This window comes from Carassius gibelio, chromosome B17 (assembly GCF_023724105.1).
Source record: "Carassius gibelio isolate Cgi1373 ecotype wild population from Czech Republic chromosome B17, carGib1.2-hapl.c, whole genome shotgun sequence".
Lineage (NCBI taxonomy): Eukaryota > Metazoa > Chordata > Actinopteri > Cypriniformes > Cyprinidae > Carassius > Carassius gibelio.
Window position 1 is genome coordinate 1,054,186 of NC_068412.1, and position 11,322 is coordinate 1,065,507.

The 11,322-nt window shown below is 36.4% G+C and overlaps 1 protein-coding gene across 2 annotated transcripts; it reads left to right on the forward strand.

Moving 5' to 3' along the window:
• Positions 1–277: 277 nt before the first annotated feature.
• fosl2 (FOS like 2, AP-1 transcription factor subunit) lies at positions 278–7,709 on the forward strand. 2 transcript variants are annotated; one of them, XM_052579873.1, is made up of 5 exons: positions 278–442; positions 793–885; positions 3,712–3,966; positions 4,288–4,395; positions 5,445–7,709. In XM_052579873.1, exons 3-5 carry the CDS (start codon positions 3,727–3,729, stop codon positions 5,988–5,990), a joined length of 894 nt encoding a protein of 297 aa, XP_052435833.1. In that variant the 5' UTR covers positions 278–442; positions 793–885; positions 3,712–3,726; the 3' UTR covers positions 5,991–7,709. The 2 variants fall into 2 exon arrangements, with proteins under 2 accessions (XP_052435833.1, XP_052435832.1); XM_052579872.1 differs by having other exon boundaries at positions 279–442; positions 672–885.
• The last annotated feature ends 3,613 nt before the right edge of the window (positions 7,710–11,322 follow it).

The window sequence follows — 11,322 nt, forward strand, 5'->3', positions numbered from 1 at the left end:
GGTCGAAACCAACTGTGAAATGGGGGTGGCTGTGAAAAGCAAACAAGTTTAAAGGAAATTAAAGCATTTTAAACATTTCTCAATTGCTCAGTAGAATATATAATTCGTAATTTACCCATATTATTCCATAAACTTTTTACTGGACAGTAATGCCTGGTAGTGATTATGTACAATATGTATGCTGCCACCCCTATTTTGCTGTGCGCCTTATCAAGACTGTGACGCGTAGACGCAGGTTGGCGTTGATAAGCGGAGCTACGAAGTAGAGTAGTGCCATTGAAGTGAGTCATCTAACGACGTGACCTGTAGAAGTAGCACTGAAGTTCACTTAGTCGCCAAAATCAGCTCAACAAAGTCCAGAGCGGTACACTCATCACAGCCGTGAGTCACTGCTATAGGGACAGGACTAAACCTACGAGAGCACAGAGTTCACTGAAGAAAAGTAGGTGCTTCACAGATTTTTTTTTTTCTTCATTTCATCTGCTTCTACTAGAACATCTCAGTAGCGATGAATATTAGGCATTAGGTTTACACGGGAACATCTATTTATTGGACTGTTAAAGAGACTACAGAATTTGAGAGCGTTGACTTCTCTTATAATATAATATTACACAGATATTCCTGGATTTTACATAATGACCATTAAGAAGTATTTTGGATATAATTTTTAGATTAGGTATAAAGGAATCGCTTTGCTTGGAAGTGCTTTTTTGCCACTGGAGACACTGGTCGTGTGGGAATTCATTATCAACCTTCTGAAATTTCCTCCTCTTTCTCTGGATCATGTACCAGGATTACATCGGGACATACGACACGTCCTCCCGCGGCAGCAGCAGCTCACCGGCGCACCCGGACACCAGCCCCATTCCTGCCTCTAACTATCAGGTAGCATAATGTGCTTGAGTGTCCACTTTACATGTTTGCACTATTCGGGTTTACATGAATAGTCCTAGTTACCATGTTATCATAAATAATTCCAAACTGACAGGTAACGATATGCACTTATGCAGAGCATATTGTCTTCACACACTTTACATCACAGTGCGCATACTACACATACTAAACAATGTGTTGTTAAACAACAATGGCAATATGCAATTAGAAGCAGCTCCGCTAAATAATAACACTGTAGCACATATTAACATAAACTGCGATGTAAAATGGGACCAAACTTTCTATACACCGAGGACTTGGTCATTGGCATTGGCTTTCATTTTCATTATGTGAACTAAATTAGGCTACATTCAGTGGCCCTGTATGAATGTTTTTGATTAAAAAAGCAGCGCAAGTGTTATAAGTGCTTAAAAAAAACTTGACACTTGATAATTGAATAGACGGACGATGCGCCCTTACCTTAAGTAGGCTATGCATGCCTACCGTAAGAATACAGTGTATGCTACATATTTTTATAACTGTTTTCCGAATTGCTAGGTTTTAAAATAATCGTATCCGATCATTATTTTCAAAAGAAAGTGCACGAAGGACGCACATAGCTTTTATGCATCCGCAAAATGCGTAAAATCCAAGCAGAGGAGTCCGTCTCGCTCTCTTAATAAATGATTCCCAGTGTTTTTCGTTGTTGTTGTTTTGCCCGTCTTGCAGTCTATCGTTTTGTTAAGACAGTGCACATGTTGGCACCCATAACATTATGTTTCCGTGGAATTAGGCATGTTGTCAGATAAGGGTAGCAGTGGCGTGGGTGGTGTGCGTAATGTGAAATAAACCCACGGAGAGTGCGTACGTAGTGGCCACAGGATGCCACACTTCCGGGACTTCCACATAAGCTATTGCTTTTTACTAACCTTCAGAACATTTCATTTGTTTATCTGAAAGAAAAAAAATATATATATGTGTGTGTGATGGGGATAATAGGATACAGCATATGCTTAAATAGCTGCTTAAAAATGGAGGGGGTGGGGGTTGCATTAAATTACAGTTTATTTAATTATTATAATTTATAATTTAATATAAACCTTGTTGCAAATAATGTTTATCACATACATTGTAATATATAATTGCCATCTGTCTATGGCTATACCACGAGGGTTGCATTATATATTACATGTTTCAAGTAAAGTTTTCTAACAGCTAAGAAGTTTAGGCAATTTTGTGAGAATTTTCCGATCTCGACATCAGCGCGAATGAATGGGAGCTTGTGCACCGGTCAGTTTGGCAACTTGTTCCCCAGACTGGTATTTTAATCACATCTGGTACGTTAAACACAGCCCCTGTCAGAAATTCCCGAGCATCATCGTCTTGTATGGTTGCTGTTTTAACTACCAAACCCATGGAATAAACTGCCCCCTTTCGATTCCAGCATGCGCTGTTTTGACTCCTTTGGGGAAAAATCAAGTGAAGGGGAAAATGCTGGTACATTTCAGGAGAAATTAGCGCAACGCGGTAAATTTCGCAACACAACAGAGCTTCATGGAATGATTCAGTAAGATGTTTATATGTTGACCTTCCCTTCTCGGTCGCTTGTGATGGACTCGATGAGAAATAGACGCAACAGTTCCTGGAAGGTAGTGGAGTCTTTCGCAATACTGAGTTGTAGAAAACTCTTCTCTACCACCGTAAAGAAACACTATACTTTTAGTGAAAATAAAACACTAAAGTGAGACTTACAAATACTGACGTTTAGCTCTAGTCAATTTTTTAATGCACGCAATGATTGTTATCCTTTTAAACAACACCACGCTTCCCGTAATTCATTCACCTCCAAATGTTTAAACATGGTCCGTCACATTTTCCCGTCAGTTCACAGTTTCAAGTCAGTTTCCCGTTAAAATCCCACCAGGAATGCGTGAAAGGACTGGAATTTGGTGGATGGAATGTGCTGGCATGGGATCCCAGTTCAGTTTCCCGGATGACTGTAATAAAGAGCAACCTTTGTAACGTGATTAAGCATTTGTCAGACTACATATGTAAAAAAAAAAAAAAAAACATATAACCCTATAACTTGGGTACTTTTTTACAAGTAATATTTAGGTAATAGCCTTGTTTGTACTGCAACTTTCACTATGTGTTAATTTACAGATCAGAAGTTCACATATTTTCAAACGTGACTATATTTGAACAAATATTTGTGATATTAATCTTTTCTAAATTGACATTATTAACATTAAAGTTATTTAAAACTGATGTTAGTAATAGAAGACCCGTAAGTGTCACTAGCTGCTGTGTACTTACATTGAAATTAATAATTGGATACAATGCACTTATTGTGGACATACATGATTATTCATTTGATTAAAATCAGCATTTTATTTCAGTCATCTTATAAACAAAGAAGTGTATTTGTTATGAGCCATATTCACTTCTTATAAGACAGAGTCTGTTTAAAAAAAATATGTTGTATACCCACACAGCAGTGAATCCGTTGCCCATTGCATCACAGAGGCTAATTATCTAACCCTGGCCGGCTTCTTTCATTGAGGGTTGTGGGCTTTCCCATGATTCACCGTGTGTGTGTCACCCTGTCGCTCTGGGGGTCAAGCAGTCAAGAGGGCGCAGAGCGAAGTAGCACGTGGAATGATTCATTAATCTGTGATGATGGGAATTTGTAAAATGGCTAAAAAGTGGGTGGCTGGGGTACTGCAGTAACAAAGAATAATGAATCATACAATTTTTAACGAACAGTGAAAGTCAGAGTTCTAATCCAGATTTTTATCATAAATATTTACACGTTAATCTCTCTCTCTCTTTTCACAGAAGTACATAGTAGACATGCCTGGCTCTAGCAGTGCCTTCATTCCCACAATTAATGCCATAACGACCAGTCAGGACCTGCAGTGGATGGTTCAGCCCACAGTAATCACATCCATGTCTAATCCATATTCCCGGCCTCACCCGTACGGCCTGTCTGTGTCTAGTGGCCCGAGCCTCCTCGGTCACACAGCCCTCACACGGCCCGGGGTCATCCGGTCCATCGGCGACGCCCGGGGTCGACGTAAACGAGACGAGCAGGTCAGTGTTAAATTTTTCATCAGACAAATTTTTTTTTTTTTTTTTCATGTGCTAACATCTGCTAAATTATTAAACAACGACATTTGTTTGTAATTAAAGCTTCATTACAGCAGAACTTTGCTACATTAATACTGTTATTTTCTTTTTTTATTTGCTGAGAAACAATTGTTATTGTACAAGTGTAATTTAAATAAATTTGCCTTCAAGTATGTTGCTTAATATGATGTAAGCCTTTTTTTTTTCTTCTTCGTGAGAACGATTTCTCACAAACAACTGGAAAAGTTTACTTGTGTGAGTGCTCACTCCTCATTTTGTGTGTAGCTCACCCCAGAGGAAGAAGAAAAACGGAGAGTTAGACGAGAAAGAAACAAACTAGCTGCTGCAAAATGTCGGAACCGCAGAAGAGAACTGACCGACATGCTTCAAGGGGTGAGTTTTCTACCATTGTTACAAAAAACATTCTTGTAAATTAACAGCACAAGGCGAACACGTTTACCAAATAGTCCAAATGAAATGTCCACAACTATCGCTAGGCTTATTTTCACAAAATTTTTAGTGGTTGAAAGTTGAAAAGACCATAAAAAGAAGGTTTTACAGCCACAGAAGACCAGTGTTCTCTGACAGACATGGGAATGCCCCCAGTCCCAGACAATTCTGGCTGTAATTTAACTACTAAGCTTCTTTATAATGGCATCTCTCAGGCTTTCAGACCTGAAACATGAGGGAGGAATGTGCTACAGGGGGTTGGAGGGAAGCAAACGTCTGATATTGTTCGACTAGGAAACCACAGCTAACCATCAAACCCCACACACTGCTATCTTCTCTCATCCCTTCCCCCACGCTTCATTCCTCACCAAATAAGGAACTGTATGACAATAACTATGCCCTTTCTTCCAATGTACTGTTTCTTTCTCTGTAAAACAAGCATTTGTTTTGCTTTTAGTTTCCTTCTTCCTCATAGCCATATTAATGAGTCAAAGACAGCTATGGTTTATATATGGCTGTCTAGCCACATTGTTATGTCTGTTTCAACCTTCTGTAGGCTTTGACAGTTGTTCCAAAATATTTGGTGCTGTGTCAAGTGTCCTGTTTAACAAAGAAATGTGAACAGCTCAAATTTATTTGGGAAATAATTGCTTGTGTTTATGGTTTGCTTTTTATAGTGCCAAATTGCTCTGAAGAGTTCAGTCAGGAAAATGTTCGGGGTGTGGATGAAATTAGGCTTTATATTCTAAGATAATTAAAACTAAACTAAACTAAACTAAAATATATTATTATTGTAAAAATAGTAGTACTGGGTTGACTAAGACCACCCAGAGCACCCTGTCAGCAACCTTGATAAACTTTTTAAAATACTTAAATTGAATCAGTAATTACAGCATAATTAATTTGCAAATCATTTCACTATCCAAAAGAGTATCAGACAAAATGAAGCCTGATCATTTATTGTATTTATTTTTTTATTTTTTTAATTCAAGGAGACAGAGAAGTTAGAGGAGGAGAAGGCTGACCTGCAGAAAGAAATCGAGACCCTGCAGAAGGAAAAGGACAAGTTGGAGTTCATGTTGGTGGCCCACAACCCCGTGTGCAAACTGCCTCCTGAAGAACGCCATCAGAACTCGCACTCCCAGCAGTGTGCGCCCCTCCCTCTGACCATGCGCTCCAACCTTGGTCCCCGGGGACCGATGGGTACCCTCAACCCAGTGGTGGTTAAACAGGAGCCTTTGGAAGACGATGACGATGAGGAAGAAGGAAAAAGCCAACGTTCAGTCATCAAGCCCATCTGCCTAGGTGGCGGCATGTATTGTTCTGATGGAGACAGCCTCAACACGCCTGTGGTGGCTGCTTCCACCCCGTTGTCCACTCCGAACATCCCAAGCCTCATCTTCACCTACCCCAGCATGCTTGAGCCCGAGAGTCCTTCACCCTCATCGGAGTCCTGCTCCAAAGCCCACCGTCGTAGCAGTAGCAGCGGCGACCAATCTTCAGATTCCCTTAATTCTCCCACCCTCTTGGCACTTTGAAGGAAGATTTGACGGTGCTCCTTTGCCATTCTTACAGATCTCCAGAGCGCGCTCAGCTACGACTTCACCTCAGCAAAGCTGAGAACCCTCAAGGGCTAATTTGCTCGTTTTATTTAAGCGTTTCAGAAGAGAGTTTTTGTTGTAATTTTTGTTTAAATGTATGTGCAAACTCAACTTGCTGTTTCAGTTACAAATAATCATGAGTTTCTGGAATGCGGATGAAATAAGGGGAGGAGAGATTTCATCTTTCATCTTTAGAAAGACTCAGAGCATCTTGCAGTCGGCTACCTGTACAGTAGAGCAAGATATTTCCTGCTGGCTGTCTGACTAATAAAAGATTGGAATGGTTTGCAAGATCGAATTCTTGATAGGTACAGAATAAGACATTGGACACTACAGTAGAAAGCTGCCCTCAAAACATCATCTTTGTATTTTTGACGTGTGGTTATTGTCCCTTTGTATTTTATGTCCTGCTGTTTATAATATTTAGGGTTCACTGGATGAGCCTCACTGCTGAGTGTCGGAAGAACCATCTTGTATATTAAAATGCTGACCTTTGTTGATATTTTGTATTTGCGGCACAGGCACTAAGATAATTTGCCAAATTTACATAGCTTTTGTTATGTGAAGCAAACAAAGAAAAAAAAAAAAAACACTTTTTAGCATCAGCGGATCTACTGTCAGGGATTTTTGTCTGTGTCAGTGAGCCATACAAGCATTACTAGAAGCAATTGCACAGAGAACACAATATAACGGTGTACATGAGGGAAACTCTAGCCATATTAGGCTCTGCCTCTAACCCTGACATGGCAATATCGCTTTTGTATTGGCACACACTGTGGTTTTCAAATAATAATAATGATGATTAAAAAAAAATAGTACTTTTATAATATGTACTTTTATGTCTTGATTGGCCCTTTTTTCAGGGTACAGTTTAAACTGAATCATATATCAGCCATATGAGCACTTCTCCCTGAAGAACTGGTTGGCTTTTATTGCCACACTTGGGAACAGATGCACTTTGTCAGCAACCTTACAATCAAATAAAACGCCATTCTTTACAGTGATGGAATAAACAGGGAACGCAAAATGATATTGAATGTTTGATGCAATAGGTGAGTGTGGTGTGCATCAGACGCTGAAGAAAAGATACACATTGCAATATTTCTTGAAAAACATTCCATGGAAAAGAAGACTTCAGTGAGATCTCAAGGTTACTGTTGCTACAGTCAGATAATAACTGAGGGTGAATGTGAGTATTTTGTTGTACAGGATGCAGCAAACTGAAAAAAAAAAAAAAACAAAACAAAACAAATGTGGCTTCTATTTGAAGGACTTTGTTGCTTTATTTATGTCAGGAACTTTCAAGGATCTAGGAGATAATTTCAGTGTTCGTTTTATGGAGTATGAGAGATTCTAGTTTTGAAAACCAATTTAATACCAAAAAAAAAGGAAAATGTTTAATGACTGTGTGCTGTAAACCGTTCTCTGTTGGTCTTTGAACCCTGTGTAATTTGAGCAAGCCGTCTGTATAGCTTTCTGCACATGTCCTGCTTATCAGTCTGTTCTCTCTCTCTCTCTCTCTCTCTCTCTCTTTATATTGCTTTTACTGTTGAAAGACAGAAAATAACCTACAAAAACAGCAATATGTAAGGCAGTGTTGTTCCTTTGGTAATTTAAATTTATTATAATGATAATAAAAACATTTCCAAAGTGGTATTTTTGGATAGTCGTACTTTGCTGTGTGAAGTGTTTTGCCTATGTTGGATATTTCATTGTTACAATGTGGTGCTTCTGTGTTTCTTTGAGTCAGTTACAAGATGGTTGAATGCACCTGCTTTATGCGTCAGTTATTCATTTGTCTCTAATTTCTGCACTTAATCAGAGATGCAGATTTATTTGGCCTAATATTGGTCTGTGAACCTAAATCTGTCATTAAACTTTTTTGATAGACAGCTTTGCTTTATCCAACTGATGATAATGTAAGACAATACTTGCTTTGTAAAATACATAAAACATTTCATAAATGGGGATCGTAGAGTGTAGAAGAAAAAAATAAGCAAAATAAGCATGTGCATACTTGCATGTACTGTACATACGGTTTTAAATACAATACTTTCTGCTCATAGTTCATCAACGCTTTTGCTGTCCTGGTTATCAAAACTGCACTTTATGTAAAAACTAAATGTATAAACTCGTTTGTTAGGTTGCTAATTTGGCCATACAAATTAGGGTTTCTCTTGAAGAATCACTCTATATATATTCATTTCAGATGTCAAAAATTATGTTTTGGTTAAAGGTGCATTCATTATCTTGCATTACCATTGTCTCATTTTACCAGATCAAGTTTTATAATGATTATGTACTAGGTTGAAAATGATTTGCCAAGTTTGAGATTTGAGTCTTTTTAAAAAAAATATTACTGGCTGTTTTGCGGTTGTGTATTGAGCTTTAGGCCAAATTCATGTGTCTGTGTGAAAATCTTTTATTTTGAAATAAATATTTCGATTTTTAAAATCTGAAATGTGTACATATTATTTCAGATATATCACTGCACTGATGTAGTCTCAAATCATTGTAAAAATAATGCTCTTCTGAATGTTTATCAGTTCCATGACTCATACTAAAATTATTTCCACTGAAAATAATAAAATACAATTAATAAAATATCATACAGGATAACATTATTAAAGATCAGATAATTATTATAGTTAATTCAGTTTTCACAATTCACAAAGCGATCACATATTTTATGGCAGTCAATAATTTATTCAAGACATGAAGTGCTTACTATATCTGGCAACCATAAACAAATTATACTTTAATAATGTGTTTACAAGGTATTTTGTAACTATTCACATTTTACAAGATTGTATTTTAGATTAGGTTTAATCTTTTATAATTAATATATATATATATATATATATATATATATATATATATATATATATATATATATATATATATATATATATATATATATATATATATATATATATATATATACACATGTACTCATTAATTAATTTCAATACTGAAAGGAATTTTATTTTAATTTTTGTCCACTGGTTGTGGACTGGTTTGATAGTTTACTGTGTAGTTTTATGAGTACAACACATAGTCTCAAGCTGATTTGGGGAAATTTTAGATCTCTGTCATTCTATGTTCATTTTAAATTAAAAGTCTCTTGCTTCAGTTATCTTTATTTTATATATATATATATATACACACACACACACATTTTACAATAATACTTATAATTCAACCTTCAAGGACAACTAAAAGGTAGTATTTGAAATGTGTAATAGTCAACAGGCAAAAATGGAACACGACACAATAGATTTATACTGCCACCTAGTGTTTAAGATACATATGAGTTTTATGATATTTTATTTTACATTTTTCTGCTTAAAAACAACACAGTTAAGTTATTTTTAGTATATACACATTAAATTATATTATAATAGTCATAATAAACATGAAAGATATTAGTAATCAAAAAGACAAAATAGAAATCTGAAATATCAGAACAAAAAACAGAACAATAATCTTCAAGGATTTATGTAAAAATTATATTACATAATGTGAGAGTTATAAAGTCAGATTGATATCTCCAATGAGCCCCTAACAGATGCTTGTGTAGATGTGCAGTCTATGATTAAAGGTTTAGGCTGGCAAATTAACGATTTCAGGATCTAACTTTTCTGCTTCACTGTGTTAGTGAAGACATTTGTTTTTTAGATACAGTGACAATTGTTATTTATGTACATTTTATGTACATAGTGTTCTATATTGTTAAAAAGGTATAATTGTTTTACAATTCAAATTATTCTAATTGTAGCATACTTTTTGGCATATCAGCAACTCATCTAACTATCATACTATGTGCCTTGCGAAAGTATTCAAACCCTTTAATTTTTTTTTCATGTTTTGTTATATTGATTACTTGATTTCCACATCAGTCTACACTTGCATAATGGCTAAGTGAAAAAAGAACTGTCACCACTTTGTAAATTTATATAAAAAAATAAAAAAACCTGCAATAAGTACATACGTATTCCAGTATTCAAACCCTTAACTTAGCTGAAGCACCTTTACAGCCTCAAGTATTTTGAGTATGATGCAACAAGCTTTGCACATCAGCATTTGGCAATTTTCTGCCACAATTTCAGGTTTCTCTAGAAATATTTGATTGGGTTCAATGCTCTGCACTGGGTTTTCATTAAGGTTATTTATATATTTTGGTGCACTGAGTTTTCTTCTACTCTGATGTGTCCTGAAAAACAGCACCTCGTCATGATGCTGCCACGAGCCCACTTTTTGCTACTCTGCAGGTGATGAGCGGTATCTGGTTTCTTTCAAACATGATGCTTGTAATTGAGGTTCATCAGACCAGAGAATCTGTTTTCTCACAGTCTGAGGGTCCTTTAGGTGCATTGTTTGCAAATGTTTTCATGCATCTTCAAAGAGGAGAAGATTGAGTTCAGCCATACCATCATAAAGCAGAGATCGGTAGAGTGTTGCAATGATGTTTGTCCTTCTGTAGGTTTCTCCTGTCTCCAGATATGATCACGGAGCTCAACTAGATTGACCATCAGCTTCTTCTCTTAACCAAAAGACTTTCTCTATCAATTGCTCAGTTTGGCCAGGAGGCCAGCTCTAGGAAGAGTCCTGGTTGCTCCAAACATCTTCCATCATGGATAATGGAAGCTACATGCTACATTTTTTTTCTTCTAAACTCTTCCCCAGATGTGTGGTTTGATGCAATCCTGTCTCGGAGCTCTATAGGCAGATTATATATTAATTTGTTTATTTATTGCTTCAGGCCTTGGTCTTGCAAAGATACCTGTTATTTGCAAAGATATCTAAAGATAAAAAGATAAAAACCAAATATTTGCTTTGTCATTAAGATGTATGGAGTGTAGATTTATGTGAAAATAAAAAAGATTTTAAAGCAATTCAAAATTTAACATAAGGCTGCAACATAATAAAACATGAAAAAATTAAGTGTGCAAGGCACAGTAATTAATAGTGTTTACTAATTAAATTAAACCTCTGTACAGTGTGTACTCAATGTGGTTTATCCATTTCAGATTAGGCTTTATTTTATTTTTTATGCAGCTACATCTGAACAACAAGTCCACTCAATTTCATCATGTAATTTCGAACTTTAAGTTTGCTTTCACAGGAAAAGATGACTAACTTCAGCAGACTGTGAAGTCACTAACAGATGCTCATCCAAATATCATCCGTGACACACAGTAATTGGGCAGGTTACTGTTGATGACAATACTTGTGACAAGACATTACTTGGTGTATATTCTAACTTTAT